Source organism: Tachysurus fulvidraco, chromosome 24 (assembly GCF_022655615.1).
Source record: "Tachysurus fulvidraco isolate hzauxx_2018 chromosome 24, HZAU_PFXX_2.0, whole genome shotgun sequence".
Classification (NCBI taxonomy): Eukaryota; Metazoa; Chordata; class Actinopteri; order Siluriformes; family Bagridae; genus Tachysurus; species Tachysurus fulvidraco.
The window spans coordinates 17,828,889-17,850,661 of NC_062541.1; the positions used below are offsets into that span (position 1 = coordinate 17,828,889).

Here is a 21,773-nt window from a genome sequence, read left to right on the forward strand (position 1 = left end):
GAGCAGTGTGTGTGTGTGGGTTGTGTGTTGAGCAGTGTGTGTGTGTGTGTGAGTGTGTGAGGGTTGTGAGGGGTGAGCAGTGTGTGTGTGAGGGTTGTGAGGGGTGAGCAGTGTGTGTGTGAGGGTTGTGAGGGGTGAGCAGTGTGTGTGTGTGAGGGTTGTGAGGGGTGAGCAGTGTGTGTGTGTGAGGGTTGTGAGGGGTGAGCAGTGTGTGTGAGGGTTGTGAGGGATGGGCAGTGTGTGTGAGGGTTGTGAGGGATGGGCAGTGTGTGTGAGGGTTGTGAGGGATGGGCAGTGTGTGTGAGGGTTGTGAGGGATGGGCAGTGTGTGTGTGTGAGGGTTGTGAGGGGTGAGCAGTGTGTGTGTGTGAGGGTTGTGAGGGGTGAGCAGTGTGTGTGTGTGAGGGTTGTGAGGGGTGAGCAGTGTGTGTGTGTGAGGGTTGTGAGGGGTGAGCAGTGTGTGTGAGGGTTGTGAGGGGTGAGCAGTGTGTGTGAGGGTTGTGAGGGGTGAGCAGTGTGTGTGAGGGTTGTGAGGGGTGAGCAGTGTGTGTGTGTGAGGGTTGTGAGGGGTGAGCAGTGTGTGTGTGTGGGCAGTGTGTGTGTGTGAGGGTTGTGAGGGGTGGGCAGTGTGTGTGTGAGGGTTGTGAGGGGTGAGCAGTGTGTGTGTGTGAGGGTTGTGAGGGGTGTGCTGTGTGTGTGTGTGAGGGTTGTGAGGGGTGTGCAGTGTGTGTGTGTGAGGGTTGTGAGGGGTGGGCAGTGTGTGTGTGTGAGGGTTGTGAGGGGTGGGCAGTGTGTGTGTGTGAGGGTTGTGAGGGGTGGGCAGTGTGTGTGTGTGAGGGTTGTGAGGGGTGAGCAGTGTGTGTGTGTGAGGGTTGTGAGGGGTGAGCAGTGTGTGTGTGTGAGGGTTGTGAGGGGTGAGCAGTGTGTGTGTGTGAGGGTTGTGAGGGGTGAGCAGTGTGTGTGTGTGAGGGTTGTGAGGGGTGAGCAGTGTGTGTGTGTGAGGGTTGTGAGGGGTGAGCAGTGTGTGTGTGTGAGGGTTGTGAGGGGTGAGCTGTGTGTGAGGGTTGTGAGGGGTGAGCAGTGTGTGTGTGTGAGGGGTGAGCAGTGTGTGTGTGTGAGGGGTGAGCAGTGTGTGTGTGTGTGGGGTGAGCAGTGTGTGTGTGTGAGGGGTGAGCAGTGTGTGTGTGTGAGGGGTGAGCAGTGTGTGTGTGTGAGGGGTGAGCAGTGTGTGTGTGTGAGGGTTGTGAGGGGTGGGCAGTGTGTGTGTGTGAGGGTTGTGAGGGGTGGGCAGTGTGTGTGTGTGAGGGTTGTGAGGGGTGGGCAGTGTGTGTGAAGGTTGTGAGGGGTGGGCAGTGTGTGTGTGAAGGTTTGTGAGGGGTGGGCAGTGTGTGTGTGTGAGGGTTGTGCGGGGTGCGCTGTGTGTGTGTGTGTGGGGTGTGAGGGGTGAGCAGTGTGTGTGAGGGTTGTGAGGGGTGAGCAGTGTGTGTGAGGGTTGTGAGGGGTGGGCAGTGTGTGTGTGTGAGGGTTGTGAGGGGTGGGCAGTGTGTGTGTGTGAGGGTTGTGAGGGGTGAGCAGTGTGTGTGTGTGAGGGTTGTGAGGGGTGAGCAGTGTGTGTGTGTGTGTGAGGGTTGTGAGGGGTGAGCAGTGTGTGTGTGAAGGTTGTGAGGGGTGGGCAGTGTGTGTGAGGGTTGTGAGGGGTGGGCAGTGTGTGTGAGGGTTGTGAGGGGTGGGCAGTGTGTGTGTGAGGGTTGTGAGGGGTGAGCAGTGTGTGTGTGTGTGAGGGTTGTGAGGGGTAAACAGTGTGTTTCTCAGCCTTCGTAAGAAGTAGAGATGCTGCTGTGCTTTCTTGGTGATGGAGCTGGTGTTGAGTGATCAGGTTGAGGTGAGTGAGGTTCTCCGCTAGATGAACACCAACAAATTTTCTGCTCTTGACGATCTCTACCGATGATCTGTCAATGTTCAGCAGACAGTAGTCGCTCTGTGCTCTTCTGAAGTCAACAACCATCTCTTTTAGTTTTATCAACATTCAGAGAAAGGTTGTTGGCTCTACACCAGGCAGTTGCACCTCCTCTCTGTATGCTGACGAGACCCACCACAGTCGTGTCATCTGTGGAGCTGAATATGGTTCGATCTGCGCACTGCTGTACAGTCGTGAGTCAGCAGAGTGAACAGCAGTGGGCTGAGCACACAGCCCTGAGGGGCTCCATTGCTCAGTGTGGTGGTGCTGGAGATGCTGTTCCTGATCCGGACTGACTGACGTCTCTCAGTCAGGAAGTCCAGGATCCAGTTGCAGAGGGAGGTGTTCAGTCCCAGCAGGATCAGCTTCTTAATCAGGTGCTGAGGGACGATTGTGTTGAATGCTGAACTAAAGTCTATGAACAGCTTTCGTACATAAGTGTCTGTATTGTCCAGGTGGGTGAGAGCTAAATAAAGGGCCGTGAAAATGTCGTCCGTGGAGCGTTTTGGACGATACATTAACTGTAGGAGGTCCAGTGAGGGTGGTAACTGGGTCTTGATGTGCCTCATGACGAGCTTCTCGTAGCACTTCAATGGTTGTGAGTGCGACTGGACGATAGTCATTAAGGCAGGACACTGTAGACATCTTTGGCACTGGGATGATTGTGTTTGTCTTGAGGAACGTAGGAACAACACTGCTCAGGGAAATGTTGAACCACGACTTATTGCTGCATAGAGGTCTCCTCACGTCGGCCGTGGATAGACAAAGTACCAGATCGTTGGGGGAGGAATGGAGTTCCTTGCCGCTACGTTGTTCTGCACCTCAAACTGAGCGTAGTAGTCGTTCAGTGCATCTGGAAGGGAGGCGTCACTATAACAGGCAGGTGAAGCCGTCTTGTAGTTTGTAATCTCCTGTATGTCCTGCCACATGCACTGGGTGTCTCTGCTGTCCTGGAAGTGGCTGTGGATTGTCTGGGCATTTGTGCACTTGTGTTTTCTGATGGCTTGGGACAGTTTGCCCCTTGCTGTTCTAGTTTTCACCTGCTTCAAAACTGCTTTAGAGAGTCTGACAAATGGAATTAAAGAAGTGGTCTTTGCATGAGACGTGCCAGGAATGTGTGTGTAAACAAGATCCAGCGTGTTTTCCCCTCTCGTTGCAAAGTCCATATACTGATGGAATTTAGGGAGCACTGGTTTGAGATTTGCTTGATTAAAATCTCTGGCGATGATGAACATTCCATTGGGGTGAACGTTGTGCAGATCACTAATGGCCCCATAGAGTTCACATAGAGCCTCTTTAGCATTAGCGCTGGGGGAATGTACACCCGTCTGCTTACCGCACTTTCGCTTCCTCAAGCACCGCTTTCCTTTCGAGGACTGGAGGCCTGGTTACCACAGAGAGCAGCGGTTGCGAAGCCTTTCCAACACATCATTGTGCAGGTTGGTTGCACGATATCTGTACTGTGTTAACTTCTGGCAGTCGTATAAATGAACACCGCTGTCTCTGGAGTCTATGTACTAAAGATAGTCTGGCTAAAACTGGCTAAATAGCACTATTGTATCCGGAGTGGCCGCTGCGTGCTACTGCAATACAGCCATCTTGGACATCAAGTGTGTGCAAAAGTGCGCGTGTGCAAGCAATGCGAGCCTGTGCGAGAGCCTGAGTGTGCGAGTGTGTGCATCTGTTCTATATCTGGTGAGTAACATATTGCTGTTACTTTGCTCCTGTCTCTCTACAGATGGTTTCCGTAAAGTGGTCCACATTGAGCAGGGAGGCTTGTTGAAGCCTGAGAAAGATGATACAGAGTTCCAGCATCCGTACTTCATCCGTGGACAGGAGCACTTGCTGGAGAACATTAAGAGGAAGGTGACCACGGTAAGCTCAGTTTTCTTCTCCTTATAAATGGAAAACTAATGCATTTTGAATTGAATTTTTTTCAGCCCAAAGAATTATAAGCTCTCTCATTCTCTTCCAGTTGATTTGTTGTTGCTTTTTCACTTGAATTCTAATAAAAACCTGTCACATTTCTCCATGACTCACAAAAGGCTGATGCAGGATCTCGTCTGTGATTTCTCACACCTTTCTACTAAATACAAAAATAACACTGACTATGTACAATAGTAAAGTGTGTGTGTGTGGCAGAGACACTTTACAGTCTTAAGGATCATCATCTGTAATCATTTGTATTACATTTTTGCCCCCTCCTAAACATCTGTTCATTGGTTCTCACACACACAAACCTCTCTGACAGCTTCTTGGTGTTAATCTTCAGGTATCTAATATTAAACACGAGGAACTGAAGCTAAGCCCAGAGGATGTGACCAAAATCATCTCGGATGTGCAGCACATGAAGGGAAAGCAGGAGTCAATGGACGGCAAAATCAGCACCTTGAAACAGTAAGTGAGACGCTCCGTGTTCTGTTTTCTTTTATACATCATAACCTTCACTGTTATAATCAGCTCCTCTCTTCTCTTCTCTTCTGTGAAGACTTACCACTAGATGTTGGAGCGAGTCTGTGTGGGTTTGTGTTCATTCAGCTACAAGAGCATTAGTGAGATCAGACCCTGATGGTGTAAGAGTGAGGAGGTCTGGGGTTCAGTCGGTGTTCAGTGGGGTTGAGTCAGAGTCAGGGCTCGGTGCAGGACACTCGAGATCTTCTACTCCAACCTTCACACACCATGTCTTCATGGAGCTCTGTGCTTTGTGTACAGCCTAAAGCCAGTTATTTTAAGCTCCTGATCAGAAACTGAGTTTATTGACACTCACCATGGACTGAAATGCACACAGGAGGCAGTGACCTGCCCTCGGGTTCCTCATGCATTGCTGCGTCTCTGTAGGCAATAGTAAGGTGAATCTTTTTTCTGTTTGATGTGATTATAGTGTAAGGTAAAATACCAGTAGTACCTTCAGTATCATGATGTGCAGACACATCAACCGAAGCCTATTAAACGTAATGTATTTAAATGTAGTACATGTAGTGTAGTCTCCATGTTCACTCAGAAAAACAGTAATTTCCCTGTGGAGTGATTTGGTTTGTGCAGGTGGGAACATGGCTCTCATACTCAGGTGTGGACCAGAACATGTGGTCTGAGACCTTCTCAGTGAGGAGCTCTCAGTAGGGCTCCAAACCTCTAGTGCAGTTTAGTTTTGTTTGTGTATCAGAGTCTCAAAGCAGCTAGACAGGAATAAAAAATGATGAGAGGAGACCTGACCAGGACATGTCTCTGTACCTCAGTGTGACTCTGACTCTCTCACACACACACACACACACACACACACACACACACACACACACACACACACTGTGTGCTGCTCCACAATTCTGCTGAATTCTACACAAAAACAAAGCGTAGCATGTGCTGGTCACTGATGCATTATTCTTGTCTCACATTTTTTAAAGCAACAAAAATCTACACAATAAAATATATTGAATTTATTTGACACAGGATTTTTAAAACAGCCCTTTTACTATGGAATAAAAACACTGTCAATAATAATCGTACGTAATTCAAAGCATTTGTGTGTAAATTTTAATTTTGCGGAGTTGGATCCCAAAACCTGCGGCCACGACAATTTACAGATACGAGATTTTGTGTGTTTGTTCAAATACAACTCCAAAATGTACGACTATGACAGTTTACACACAACGCTTGTTTTCACAAAAATACGTCATCACGTTCACAGGCATTACTATCCGAGGGAAGATGAATCGATTCCACGAAGTTAAACCACTGTCGAAATGGCGGATCAGCCGCCAAGCGCTCACTCATCGTCAGTGTTGTATAAAGTAGTAGAAAGCAATACTTGAGCAAAAGTACAAGTATCGCACTAGAAAAAGACTTTGGTAGAAGTGAAAGTCACCTTTTAGAATATTACTCAAGTAAAAGTCTTAAAGTATCTGATATTTACTGTACTTAAGTATCAAAAGTCATTTTCTGATATTCAATGTACTTAAGTATTTGAAGTAAAAGTAAAATTTCAGTGATTTTCGGTCGGCATAAGATCAGGGGCAGTTCTAGGGTTTCATCTTTAGGGGTTTTATCCCTCAGTGAGAATTTAAAACAAGAAGAGTTTTATATTATATATTATATGACTACATAGTAAGACAAAAGTTATGGTGTTATTAAATGGTAAAAGTGGACACCAAAATGTTATGCATGATGTAATGATGCCAGTCTTGAATCAGATCAGTTCATGTGTGTGTGTATTCTCTACAAACACTGTGTCCGATGAATGCAGTCATTAATAAACAAATATTCACAAAGACCAAATCAATAAATGTTATTTTTATTTAGTATTAAATGTATTGTTTGCATTAATATTTTGTTTGTGCTACAACTCTGGTAATAAGAATAGTGACATTTCACTGCTTTTGGTTGCCGTTATAGATAAACGCCCCCAGCTCTGACTGCGCGTGCACGCTGCGCGTACCTGTGCTTCTCGGTACAGCGTGTGGAGCGTAATACAATCTAGGAGCAGTGATACACCAAACCTCCCTTATTACAGTCACACACATTTCTTCTGATTCTATTTTGTAGTAACGAAGATGCTTTGTGGAAATATAACGGAGTAAAAGTGTACATTTTATCTAGGAAATGTAGTGGAGTAAAAGTGAAAGTTGACATAAATTTAAATAACAAAGTAAAGTACAGATACGTGACATTTCTACTTAAGTACAGTAACGAAGTGTTTTTACTCCGTCACATTACAACACTGCTCATCGTCTCAGGTAAGTCGGTTTTTCCTTCCAAATTCGGACATGTTTAAGGGTTAGTTATCACTAATAACAGAGAGGAGTAATATTACAGAGATAGGTCATACAATATGTGTTCACTGCTTAAGTGTTAGTCATATTTTATTGTTTATCAGGTTCCATTAGGTGACATCTTGCACTCAGCCCTGATTCTGGTGTCGATCTTGACCGACACCTTAAGTGTTGGACAACAGAAAATGGCGAACCAGTCCAATTTCAGTGGACAGTCAGCATGAGTAAGAAGGTCCAAGTCAAATGGGCAGTCAGTGCAGCAGGAAATGGCTAGGTGTGTGTGTGTGTATGTGTGTGTGTGTTTTATGTAGGCCTATCTCATCACGCTACAGACTGCAGTGATGACCTCCTAAACAGCTGTATTCTTTAAGCACCTAATGTAACCTTACTCTGAGAGCTAATCTTACTTACTATAGTTAACCTACATCTGTAATATTACTCCTCTCTGTTATTAGTGATAACTAACCCTTAAACATGTCCGAATTTGGAAGGAAAAAACCCGAGACGATGAGTGAGCGCTTGGCTGCTGATCCGCCATTTCGACAGTGGTTTAAAAGAGAGCGGGGCGCATGCGCACTTCGTGGAATTGATCTTCCCTCGGATAGTAATGCCTGTGAACGTGATGACGTATTTTTGACAGTTGTTTCGCAGACCGTTTTCATGTGTGAAAAAGAGGTGTTGTGAAAACAAGCGTTGTGTCTGTAAACTGTCATAGTCGTACATTTTGGAGTTGTATTTGAACAAACACACAAAATCTCGTATCTGTAAACTGTCGTGGCCGCAGGTTTTGGGATCCAACTCCGCAAAATTAAAATTTACACACACATTCTTTGAATTACGTACGATTATTATCGACAGTGTTTTTATTCCATATTGTACTACCAATTTGAAGAGAAGAAAAATCTAATCCTATCAGTCAGTCTTGAGCAGGATTCCAGACTTAACCTGCAGGTATATAATGTTGAAACAATAAAATAAGCTTCTAGAGTCTTCACATTCCTGATGACTGCCATTCTATCTCACTTTAACCACTTTAAGCATTTTATTATTAGCAGTGTTCACTCTGTAGTGTAGAAACGCTTAACATTTCTGCCTGAGTTAGTCACCGTCCTAATATAGGCAGGCACTCACAGCGTAATGGGATGTTCCAGCTCCAAGTTAGACTGCATGTCAAAGCGCGCGTGCACACACACACACACAGAGCTGTGATGTTTAAGACAATGACGATTCATGTCTGTTCTCTGATTACAGGAGTTTGTGTAAAATGTGCTGTTGGTTTTCATAGATATTAAAGCAGGTGGCTTTTTTCACTTTATAAAATGATCACTGAAATAAATGGTAAAGCATCATCTATAAATCTATTCTGTATGTAATCATCTTCATATTATTTATTCTCTATAGGGAGTGTCTTTATTTGGTCAGTTGAGTGTGGACTGAGCAGTAGGGGGTGTGGTGAGGGTCATCTGCTAAGATTTTTGGTGGAGTTTTAATCCCAGATGCATAGAGGAATCTGCACCTGCCCCAGTAAAGGTCCAGACCCTGAGTGGGGTTGGGGTTAGATGGGCGAGCGATGGGGCTCAGGGGAGGATTGGAGGACAACGCTGAACTCTTTTATAGTCCTGTTTTGGAGGTTTAGAATCTTTCACTCTGCTTTGTAAAGACAGCTGAAGAATATTTCATCATTATATCACTTCACAAAGGACATTTTCTCTCCTGCCCTCAGCACATTGTGCATAAGCATTAATATACAGAACTGGTGTAATAAATTAAGCTGAATTCTATTTAGACGTTTAATTCATCTTATTGCTGCCTTGTTAACATCTGGCTGACGGCCCACAGCTAACATATTTGCATCTTGTGCAGTTGAGATCAGATCCAGTTATAAAGCATTTCTTTAAAAACTCGTACAGATTCCACATTACATTTGAGGACAATATTAGAGCATTTATGACGTCCATAATGATGCTGAATGGTCACTATGTTCTGAACCTCAAACCGAGTGTAGAAGTCTGGGAGGGAGGCAACAAATCTGTAGTCTGTAAAGCTGCACTGAATTTGAAAGAAACACACAAGCCAGAGGGCAATAATAAATGTTATTTACTTCTTTAAACCAATACTTTATTTAGCACTGAGCCCTAATCCCTGTCTGAAAGAGTGCATGTATATAATTCTAATGTAAATGTACATATGAGCCTAAATGCTGTTTTACAACCTATAAGGATCAGTAATAAAGGGCAGATTTCATACTGGTTAGCTGTTGACAGCTGAAAAGGGCAAGTGGTTTCAGTTTACTATTTAATTCATTATTTACTTTGAATCAGAATTCTGTGGGTTCAGATGGCAAATCTGGGAGAAATCTGCATCAGTCAGCAGATGATGTGATTGTATATGCTGAAATATTATATAGCTAGAACAATTTGGTGACTGTATTGTTCTGGGACTTTTACTGACGTTTTTCTAAAGCATGCTTTACTTTCAGTTTTGTTTAATATAAAACGAATGCTGTTTGCACTTTATGCAAAAATGTAAAAGTATTTTCATGATTCCGGATCCAAAGTTTGAGTTTTTGCTATGAATTTCTCCTGCATACTGAACAGGATTTAATGTAAAGGAAACACACTGTTCAGCTTTATTCTGCGACAGTGCTGCTGGTACATGGTCTTAATGTTTGTTTTGATCAGCTGAACTTCCCTGTTCTGTCGGGGTGACTAACATCACTGCTGCCTTCTTTTACAGTGAGAATGAAGCTTTGTGGAGAGAAGTGGCCATGCTGAGACAGAAACATACCCAGCAACAGAAAGTTGTAAAGAAGGTAACGCCTTCAGCCTCCTCTCACCCTACTACACTCTAATATGGTTTCCTTTACTTATTCATCAGCACTTTACAATATGGTGTAACTCCCTTGACTGAAGCATTCATTACTTCCTGCAAGCTTTCAGTGTGTATCGACTCTTGACTTTGTGTTGAAGGTAAATTTGTTAGACCAACACTGACAACAGCACTGTTCAGAGGGAATTAGTGTTACATTCGGACCTTCACTCAGTCTCACGGTCTGGATGCTAGGACACGAGGAGGGTGAAAACATCTAACCAGTCCAAACAGAAATAAAATAGGAGCAGCACCTAGAAATTCTGGAAGTACTTTCTGTATCTCTCTCTTAATTCCCTTTAAAAATCTATCCCAGATCACAACCGGCCTGGATTTAAAAATATTTCCTTTACTCTGAGACATTGTGTTGTGTTTTGGTGCCACTGTTACACTTCGTATTTTAAATAACCAAAATATTTCCAGTGAGTCCACAAGAAATGCTCTAAAATAGTGATGTCTGTTACCTTATCTAGTCAGGTTTATCAGAGTGAAAAGGAAAGGTATTATATATCAAGTTGCTGTTGATTAAGTTTTTTTTGAGTGTACTGATGCCGAGTCATTAGTTCAATCATTTATAATCATTGTGTGTCTGTTTTAAATGATGTGGCACCGCTTAAACACAGTCTTATTTCCCCACAAAAACACTGTCCTTGGCTGAATGAAAGCATCTTTAGTCTCAAGAGAAATTGTCATAAAGTGGAGCGTTTATGGAAAACCTCTAATCTTGAAGTACACAGGTTATATTTTAAGGAGCTGATCACAGCTCTTAATGTTATGATTAAACAGGCCAGATCTGATTATTTCACAAATCTTATTGTTGCAAATAAGAAAAATCCTAAATCCTGTTTGACACCATTAAAATATTGTTTTGCCCCCAGCTCCACAAGTATCTATATACTCATTAGCTGACTGTAACAGATTTTTACATTTCTTTGTCAGTAAAGTGCAGGACATAAGGGACAGTATTTCTCCTTCCTCGCACACCTACAGTATAATAGAGGTTCTCCTCTCCACTCTTGGGACCGTTTTTCCCCTGTCAGTCTACAGGACATTAAGGTTTTATTAAAAAAGATGAAATCTTCTTCTAGCCCCGTTGACATTATCCCTGTTAATCGCTACTGATACGCTTGCTCCCTGTCTGGTAAATATGATAAACTTGTCTCTTTCTACTGGCTTTCTACTATCCCTCCTTTTTTAAACAAGCTGTAGTGAACCCCACTCTTAAAAAAAGCCAAACCTGGATCCTGCTGGCCCTGTAAACTACCGGCCCATGTCTAAATTGCCGTTCATCTCCAAAATTTTAGAAAAAGTGGTAGCTAATCAACTTTCAACTTGTCTACATTACCTTCAAATCTTGGACAAGTTTCAATCAGGTTTACACAAAGTGCACTCAACTGAGACAGCTCTTCTTAAAGTGTCAAGTGACATTTTGATGGCAGCAGACGCGGGCCAGTACACAGTGTTGGTTCTACTGGATCTAACCTCAGCGTTTGATACAGTTGACCATAAAATTTTGCTAAAGTGTTTGCAAAATGTTATTGGTTTATCTGGGTCTGTACTTCAGTGGTTTTCTTCTTATCTTACTGAGAGAACTTTTTATGTTGTGATAAATCAGATCATGTCTGACACTGTGTCTCTCTCATGTGGAGTACCACAGGGATCAGTATTAGGTCCTTTGCTGTTTTTACTGTATATGACACCTCTTGCTCAGAAAATCCAGTGTTTTAAACATGTGTCCTATCACTTATATGCTGATGATATTCAGTTATACTGCTCTTTCAGGGAGTCTGAGTTTCACTTGCTGTCTAGCCTATTGGCCTGTTGGAGTGTCTGTCTTGTATTAAGGAGTGGTTGGGCAGTAACTACCTTCAACTAAATCTGAAAAAGACAGAAACTTCGATCATTGCCCCAGATAAGAAAATTCCACAGATCAGGCAATATCTTGGTTCTTTGGGCTCTTCTGTTCAGTCAAGCCTCAGGAACCTTGGTGTTGTATTTGATCAATCCATGTCTTTAGATCAACATTCAGGACAGTTGGTTAAAAGCTGATTTTTTCACTTACGGAATGTTTCTAAAATGAGGAAAATGTTGTCCAATGTAGATTTAGAGATGATTATACATGCTTTTATCTCTTCGTGTTTTTATTATTGTAATTTACTTTTTACTTGTCTTAGCAAACATGTTTTAAATTGTTTTCAGATTGTTCAGAATTCATCAGTGAGGCTTTTAACTGGAACCAGCAGAAGATCCCACATCACATCAGTTTTATACTCTCTTCACTGGTTACCAATCAAATATAGAATTGATTTTAACATTTTGGTCCTCACTTATAGAGCCCTCCATGGGAATGCTCCTGGGTACATTTTTGACCTGTTGACCCCGTATGGCTCTTCGAGAGCATTGAGGTCATCAGGTCAAAATCTGCTTGTGGTCCCTAAAACCCATTTCAAAACTCGGGGAGATCTTTCTTTTAAGTCTGTGGCCCCCAGACTGTGGAACACGTTGCCCCTGTCTCTGCGTGTGGCTGATTCTGCTGATTCCTTTAAAAAGCAACTGAAGACACTCTTTATTTAGACAAGCTTTTAGCTGACTGGGCTTTTATGGTTTCATCCCTGTTTTGTAGTATTTCTCTTTTTTTACTTTGTAAGATTGTTTTATGGTACATTTAAGTTTTATTGTTATATTTTGTAAAGCACTTTATCTGTGAAAAGTGCTATATAATTATTTACTCAGCTTGTGAGGTTTCACTATTTCCTTAAACTGAGCAGTGCTGCTACAGGCTCACATCGTACCTGCTCCAATATTGTGATTATAGTGGCTTATTAAATATGTGATCCAGTGAAGTCCTTAAATCACCACATGTACTGCGAATATCTGTCAACATTTCACTAAATATTTCATTAGCGAGGAGTTGGAGTCGGTTCAGATCATGTTTGCATGTTAATGTTCTCTACTAACACTGTTTTTTTTCCTTCCATAGCTCATCCAGTTCCTTGTCACGCTGGCACGGTCCAACAGAGTTCTTGGGGTGAAAAGAAAGATGCAAGTCCTTCAGACATTTCCCAGATCATTCCATCAACATTTATAACCTTTATTTCTTTACAAACATTATAATGCTGATTTACAATATTCTGTCTTTTAGTTATTTTTTAGTAAAAGTAACTGTCCCTGTTTCTTTTAATAAAAAACAAACAAACAATGATGTTCTTGCTTGAATGTTCATTCTTTTGCTTTCTCTGTCTCTTTAGTCCTCTGATGCTAAATGACAGCAGCACAACACACTCCATGCCTAAATACAGCAGGCAGTATTCTCTGGAGTCTACACACAGTCTCCCTGTAAGTACTACTGAATCAGACACAACCTGAGATGGTATAGAACTTGTGCACAAAACTCCGAGTGGAGGTGATCATAACGGTGAATGTGAAATAGGATGCTCAACATTTTTTTTCTTCCTCTTCAGTCCCCTGGAGCGACATTCACAGGAACAGGCCTCTTCTCGAATACTGCACCGGTCAAGACCGGCCCGATAATCTCCGACATCACCGACTTGGCTCAGTGCGGCCCCGCTAGTGCTGAAGAGTGGATTGAGGATAGGCAAGATCTTAGATTATTAATACAGTATTTTCCGCACCATAAGGTGCACCGGATTATAAGGCGCAGTGTCAATTACGGGTCTATTTCTGTACTTAACCCATACATAAGGCGCACCGTATTATAAGGCGCACCGTATTATAAGGCGCATGCTAAAACAAAAGGTCTAAAAAAAGGTAACAGAAACAAAACAGTGAGTTTAGTTGAACTTTATTCTACTATTTAACACGCACATTATTTTTTAATCAATCTTCTCCCACAAATCCTCCAAAGTCCTTATCTACTGTGTCTTCTTAACTTGATGCAGTACATTTTCTTGCTTCCTCCACTCCCGAACCATAGCTACATTGATGTTGAACACTTTCAGCTGCTCTATTCCCATTTACAACCGCGTAACTGATAGCCTGTAGTTTGTATTGTGCCTCGTAAGCATCTGATTTTTATTGGCGGGTGGCAAACCAACTTAAGGTGCATTTACCGCCACCTACTGGACTGGAGTGTGGAGCGCATAATGGTTAGGAAGAAACAAATGTTGTTTTGCAACATACTGGTATTATACTGTACCTACCGGAGGCGTGGCGGTTGTAAGCGTACGTACTGTACATATTACGTAATGTTCTCTGATTGGTTTATCGCTGCCAGCATACGTAGTGTATGTATTACGTCCCTGTGTTGGTGGGAAATGGTCCGACAGTCAATCAAGCGGAGCGCTTACCAAAGTCACACAACATTTTTACAGATTTTTGGAACTCAGTGCACACACAAGACGCACCGGGTTATAAGGCGCACGGCCGATTTTTGAGAAAATTTAAGGCTTTTAGGTGCGTCTTATAGTGCGGAAAATACTGTAAGTACTTAACCTAAACGCTGCTTTACATGCAGTGCTTTTGTATCATGGGTTTGTCATGATGACATTTGAAGCTTGTAGATAGATCTAAACAACCTATCAACAATGAAGCACCTTTTATTAGACGCTATTAGATTTTATTCAGAAAGAATCTTATTGAATATCTCTCAAAGGTTTCATATGAAAGAATTTTTAGATAGAATTATTTTAAAATATTGTATTTTTTTTTTTTAATTCAGTGATTTTATTGATATTAATTTAGTCATGTGTATAGCTGAGATGCTGACATGACTTCATATAATTAATGGTGCTTGCAAAACATCATTGTTATTCTGCATACTTTATTATTATTATTATTATTATTATTATTATTAATGGTGCTTGCTAAAGCAACATTCTTATTCTCTTGCATACTTATTATTATTCTGCTTCTTCTTCTTCTTCCGGACACTTTTTCAACGCGTAACTTGTCCTGCAGCTTTTGCCCATGACGTCACGTGAATACCGGTGGGGTGACAATACTTTTGGACAAAAGTGTACTCGCGTGACGTCGCGTGTAGCCCCGCCCCCAAAATACTGTTCTATGCAGTATCTTCTTCTTCTACCGCTTATCCGGGGCCGGGTCGCGGGGACAGCAGTCTAAGCAGGGATGCCCAGACTTCCCTCTCCCCAGACACTTCCTCCAGCTCTTCCGGGGGAATACCGAGGCGTTCCCAGGCCAGCAGAGAGACATAGTCCCTCCAGCGTGTCCTAGGTCTTCCCCGGGGCCTCCTCCCGGTTGGACATGCCCGGAACACCTCCCCAGGGAGGCGTCCAGGAGGCATCCGAAACAGATGCCCGAGCCACCTCAGCTGACTCCTCTCAATGTGGAGGAGCAGCGGCTCTACTCTGAGCTCCTCCCGAGTGACCGAGCTCCTCACCCTATCTCTAAGGGAGCGCCCAGCCACCCTGCGGAGGAAACTCATTTCGGCCGCCTGTATCCAGGATCTCGTCCTTTCGGTCATGACCCAAAGCTCATGACCATAGGTGAGGGTAGGAACGTAGATCGACCGGTAAATAGAGAGCTTCGCCTTGTGGCTCAGCTCTTTCTTCACCACAACAGATCGGTATATCGACCGCATCACTGCAGAAGATACACCAATCCGCCTGTCGATCTCCTGCTCCATCCTTCCCTCACTCGTAAACGAGACCCCAAGATACTTAAACTCCTCCACTTGAGGCAGGAGCTCTCCACCAACCTGAAGGGGGCAAGCCACCCTTTTCCGACTGAGAACCATGGCCTCGGACTTGGAGGTGCTGATTCTCATCCCCGCCGCTTCACACTCGGCTGCAAACCGTCCCAGTGCACGCTGAAGGTCCTGGCTTGAGGAAGCCAGCAGGACAACATCATCTGCAAAAAGCAGAGACGAAATCCTGTGGTCCCCAAACTGGACTCCCTCCGGCCCCATACTGCGCCTAGAAATCCTGTCCATATAAGTAATGAACAGGACCGGTGACAAAGGGCAGCCCTGCCGGAGTCCAACATGCACCGGGAACAAGTCTGACTTACTTCCGGCAATGCGAACCAAACTCCTGCTCCGGTCATATAGGGACCGGACAGCCCTTAACAGAGTGCCCCGGACCCCATACTTCCAGAGCACCCCCCACAGGTCACCACGAGGGACACAGTCGAAAGCCTTCTCCAAATCCACAAAACACATGTGAACTGGTTGGGCAAACTCCCATGAACCCTCCAGCAACCTGGCGAGGGTATAGAGATGGTCCAGTGTTTCACGACCGGGACGAAACCCGCATTGTTCCTACTGAATCCGAGGTTCGACTATCGGCCGAATTCTCCTCTCCAGTACCCTGGCATAGACTTTTCCAGGGAGGCTGAGGAGTGTGATCCCCCTATAGTTGGAACACACCCTCCGGTCCCCCTTCTTAAACAGAGGGACCACCACCCCAGTCTGCCAGTCCAGAGACACTGTCCCCAACCTCCATGCGATGTTGCAGAGGCATGTCAACCAAGACAGCCCCACAACATCCAGAGACTTGAGGTACTCAGGGCGGATCTCATCCACCCCTGGTGCCTTGCCACTGAGGAGCTTCTCAACTACCTCAGTGACCTCAGCTTGGGGAATCGACGAGTCCACAACTGAGACCCCGCCCTCTGCTTCCTCAGTGGAAGACATGTCGGTGGGGTTGAGGAGAACCTCAAAGTATTCCTTCCACCATCCGAGGATGTCCCCAGTCGAAGTCAGCAGATTCCCACACCCACTGTAAACAGTGTGAGTAGGACACTGCTTCCCCCTCCTGAGGCGCCGGACGTCTTTGGCAGAATTTCTTCGAGGCCAACCGATAGTCCTTCTCCATGGCCTCACCGAACTCCTCCCAGACCTGAGTTTTTGCCTCCGTAACCACCCGGGCTGAAGCTCGCTTGGCCCTTCGGTACCTATCAGCTGCCTCCGGAGTCCCCCGAGCCAACCAGGCTCGATAGGACTCCTTCAGCTTGACGGTATCCCTTACTTCCGGGGTCCACCACCTGTTTCGGGGATTGCCACCACGACAGGCACCGGAGACCTTACGGCCACAGCTCCGAGCGGCCGCGTCGACAATGGAGGTGGAGAACATGGTCCACTCGGACTCAATGTCTCCAACCTCCCTTGGGATCTGATTGAAGCTCTTCCGGAGGTGGGAGTTGAAGATCTCTCTGACCGGAGACTCTGTCAAACGTTCCCAGCGGACCCTCACAGTACGTTTGGGTCTGCCAAGTCTGTCCAACTTCCTCCCCCGCCATCGGATCCAACTCACCACCAGGTGGTTATCAGTTGACAGCTCCGCCCCACTCTTTACCCGAGTGTCCAAGACATACGGCCGGAGGTCAGATGAAACAACCACAAAGTCGATCATCGACTTCTGACCTAGGGTGTCCTGGTGCCATGTGTACTGATGGACACCCTTATGTTTGAACATGGTGTTTGTTATGGACAAACTGACTAGCACAGAAGTCCAATAACAGAACACCACTCGGGTTCAGGTCGGGGGGGCCGTTCCACCCAATCACGCCCCTCCAGGTGTCACTGTCACTGCCCATGTGAGCGTTGAAGTCCCCCAGTAGAACGACGGAGTCCCCGGTCGGAGCACTTTCCAGCACCCCTTCCAGACACGCCAAGAAGGTCGGTACTCTACACTGCCATTTGGCCCATAAGCACAAGTAACCATGAGAGACCTATCCCTGACCCGAAGGCGCAGGGAAACGACAACAAGCTGTGTGTGGAGGTGAGCCCAACTATATCTAGTCGGTATCTCTCAACCTCCCGCACCAGCTCAGGCTCCTTCCCCCCCAGCGAGGTGACATTCCATGTCCCTAGTGCCAGATTCCGTGTCTGGGGATTGGGTCGCCGAGGCCCCCGCCTTTGACTGTCACCCAATCCACATTGCACCGGCCCCTTACGGTTTCTCCTGCAGGTGGTGGGCCCACAGGAGATCGGCCCCACGTTGCTCTGCCTGCGAACCCCAACCCCGGGCCTGGCTCCAGGGCGGGGCCCCGGTTGCGCCTTACCGGGCGACGTCACGGACCTTGATTTTAATTTACTCATAAGGGTTTTTTGAACCGCTCTCTGTCTGGCCTGTCACCCAGGACCTGTCTGCCTTGGGAGACCCTTCCAGGAGCAAAAAGCCCCAGACAACATAGCTCCTAGGATCATTCAGGCACGCAAACCCCTCCACCACAATAAGGTGGCGGTTCAAGGAGGGGATCTATGCAGTATAATAAGTAGAATTTCTTAATGACTGCATGAAATGTCAAAACGCTTAGTAGTCACTTTTGTCCAAAAGTATTGGCACCCCACCGGGTATTCACATGATCATAAATTTTGCACAACATGGACGTGTCGTATATCAATACACTCAGTCCGATGAGGGGAAGTGCCTCACGTGTGTTTTGGTGACGTCACGTGTAGCCCCACCCTCAAAATAAGTGAAATCATAAATTTTGCACAACATGGACGTGTCATATATCAAAACACTCAGGCCAATGAAGGGAAGTGCACCGCTGTCTCTATGGAACCGGGCAGGAATCAATCGCGTCTCCCCTGGAGTTCTTAGTAGAGCCTGACACTTATCAGCCAATCAATAAAAGAGGCTACACAATAGCCAATCAGAAAATAGCACTATCTGGGTAAGATTTAATGCAACACCAAAAAAAAAAACAACATTCATTAGAGAGGGTATTTTCGTCGGGTTGAACAAAACGTCAACACGAAACAGCTTTCCTCTGGACGGGACATTGTCCTCAATCATGACCCTAAAAATGTCTGGTCTTGAGCCAAACTGTTTTAAATGGGAGCAACATTACAAATTATAAAGGGGGGTTGAAGATGTCACTCTTGCCTGTCTTCATAACTTGAGAGCCCTGTAATTAGCTATGTGAGGAACCTGGAAGCATGTATTTACATTGTATGTATGACAGCTAATTGTTATTAAACAGCTGATTCTACATCACACCTCTTGTACTCTTAACAGGACAAGTCCATTGGTGCATGTGAAGGAAGAGCCTTTAAGCCCCACCCACAGTTCTGAGGTAGAAGAAGTGTGTCCTGTGGACGTGGAGGTTGGGGCAGAGTCCATTTTACCTGCAGACACGCCCCTTTCTCCCACCACCTTTATTAACTCTATTCTGCAGGAGAGTGAACCATCACCTGCCCCACCTCAGCTCTCATCACAACAGAAATGCTTAAGTGTGGCATGTTTGGACAAGTGAGTATTAACAAAACTCCACCACATCATCCCCCAAGAAACCCCCTCAGTATCACTGTAGTGTAAGTGACTGAGAGAGCTTGAAGAGAAATATTTTCTTATCTTCTCTTATAAATCTCAAGCTGTGTTCATTTAAAAAATCCACAGACCCGTGCACACAGACGTGCGTGCGCACACACACCGAGACAGACGTGCGTGCGCACACGCACCGAGACAGACGTGCGTGCGCACACGCACCGAGACAGACGTGCGTGCGCACACGCACCGAGACAGACGTGCGTGCGCACACGCACCGAGACAGACGTGCGTGCGCACACGCACCGAGACAGACGTGCGTGCGCACACGCACCGAGACAGACGTGCGTGCGCACACGCACCGAGACAGACGTGCGTGCGCACACGCACCGAGACAGACGTGCGTGCGCACACGCACCGAGACAGACGTGCGTGCGCACACGCACCGAGACAGACGTGCGTGCGCACACGCACCGAGACAGACGTGCGTGCGCACACGCACCGAGACAGACGTGCGTGCGCACACGCACCGAGACAGACGTGCGTGCGCACACGCACCGAGACAGAAAGCGACACACAGACACCGAGACAGAAAGCGACACACAGACACCGAGACAGAAAGCGACACACAGACCCACCGAGACAGAAAGCGACACACAGACCCACCGAGACAGAAAGCGACACACAGACCCACCGAGACAGAAAGCGACACACAGACCCACCGAGACAGAAAGCGACACACAGACCCACCGAGACAGAAAGCGACACACAGACCCACCGAGACAGAAAGCGACACACAGACCCACCGAGACAGAAAGCGACACACAGACCCACCGAGACAGAAAGCGACACACAGACCCACCGAGACAGAAAGCGACACACAGACCCACCGAGACAGAAAGCGACACACAGACCCACCGAGACAGAAAGCGACACACAGACCCACCGAGACAGAAAGCGACACACAGGCCCACCGAGACAGAAAGCGACACACAGGCCCACCGAGACAGAAAGCGACACACAGGCCCACCGAGACAGAAAGCGACACACAGGCCCACCGAGACAGAAAGCGACACACAGGCCCACCGAGACAGAAAGCGACACACAGGCCCACCGAGACAGAAAGCGACACACAGGCCCACCGAGACAGAAAGCGACACACAGGCCCACCGAGACAGAAAGCGACACACAGGCCCACCGAGACAGAAAGCGACACACAGGCCCACCGAGACAGAAAGCGACACACAGGCCCACCGAGACAGAAAGCGACACACAGGCCCACCGAGACAGAAAGCGACACACAGGCCCACCGAGACAGAAAGCGACACACAGGCCCACCGAGACAGAAAGCGACACACAGGCCCACCGAGACAGAAAGCGACACACAGGCCCACCGAGACAGAAAGCGACACACAGGCCCACCGAGACAGAAAGCGACACACAGGCCCACCGAGACAGAAAGCGACACACAGGCCCACCGAGACAGAAAGCGACACACAGGCCCACCGAGACAGAAAGCGACACACAGGCCCACCGAGACAGAAAGCGACACACAGGCCCACCGAGACAGAAAGCGACACACAGGCCCACCGAGACCGAAAGCGACACACAGGCCCACCGAGACCGAAAGCGACACACAGACCCACCGAGACCGACAGACACGCACACAGACAGACACGCACAGACACGCACACAGACAGACACGCACAGACACGCACACAGACAGACACGCACAGACACGCACACAGACAGACACGCACAGACACGCACACAGACAGACACGCACAGACACGCACACAGACAGACACGCACAGACACGCACACAGACAGACACGCACAGACACGCACACAGACAGACACGCACAGACACGCACACAGACACGCACAGACACGCACACAGACACGCACAGACACACACACAGACACGCACAGACACACACACAGACAGACACAGACACACACACAGACAGAGACACAGACAGACAGAGAGGCAGACAGACAGAGAGGCAGAGACACACACACAGACAGACACACAGACAGAGACACACACACAGACAGAGACACACACACAGACAGAGACACACACACAGACAGAGACACACACACAGACAGAGACACACACACAGACAGAGACACACACACAGACAGAGACACACACAGACACACAGAGACACACACAGACACACAGAGACACACACAGACAGAGAGAGGCAGAGACACACACACACAGACAGACAGAGAGAGGCAGAGACACACACACACAGACAGACAGAGAGGCAGAGACACACACACACAGACAGACAGAGAGAGGCAGAGACACACACACAGACAGACAGAGAGGCAGAGACACACACACACAGACAGAGAGGCAGAGACACACACAGACAGAGAGGCAGAGACACACACAGACAGAGAGGCAGAGACACACACAGACAGAGAGGCAGAGACACACACAGACAGAGAGGCAGAGACACACACACAGACAGAGACACACACACAGACAGAGACACACACACAGACAGAGACACACACACAGACAGAGACACACACAGAGACACACACACACAGAGACACAGACAGACAGAGAGGCAGAGACACACACACAGACAGACAGAGAGGCAGAGACACACACACAGACAGACAGAGAGGCAGAGACACACACACACACAGACAGAGAGGCAGAGACACACACACAGACAGACAGAGAGGCAGAGACACACACACACACAGACAGAGAGGCAGAGACACACACACAGACAGAGAGGCAGAGACACACACACAGACAGAGAGGCAGAGACACACACACACAGACAGAGAGGCAGAGACACACAGACAGACAGAGAGGCAGAGACACACACAGAGACAGACAGACAGAGAGGCAGAGACACACACAGAGACAGACAGACAGAGAGGCAGAGACACACACACAGACAGACAGACAGAGAGGCAGAGACACACACACACACAGACAGAGAGGCAGAGACACACA

The 21,773-nt window shown here is 46.7% G+C and overlaps 1 protein-coding gene across 3 annotated transcripts in view; it reads left to right on the forward strand.

The window, feature by feature from the left end:
• hsf1 (heat shock transcription factor 1) overlaps nt 1-21,773 on the forward strand; it is a 42,975-nt gene that overhangs the window by 13,772 nt on the left and 7,430 nt on the right. For all 3 annotated transcript variants that reach the window (XM_027166612.2, XM_027166610.2, XM_027166611.2), the window contains exons 4-10: nt 3,695-3,831; nt 4,229-4,353; nt 9,459-9,534; nt 12,571-12,632; nt 12,839-12,926; nt 13,052-13,185; nt 18,536-18,769. In XM_027166612.2, coding sequence (XP_027022413.1) covers nt 3,695-3,831; nt 4,229-4,353; nt 9,459-9,534; nt 12,571-12,632; nt 12,839-12,926; nt 13,052-13,185; nt 18,536-18,769 — 856 coding nt within the window. The remainder of the gene's footprint in view (nt 1-3,694; nt 3,832-4,228; nt 4,354-9,458; nt 9,535-12,570; nt 12,633-12,838; nt 12,927-13,051; nt 13,186-18,535; nt 18,770-21,773) is intronic.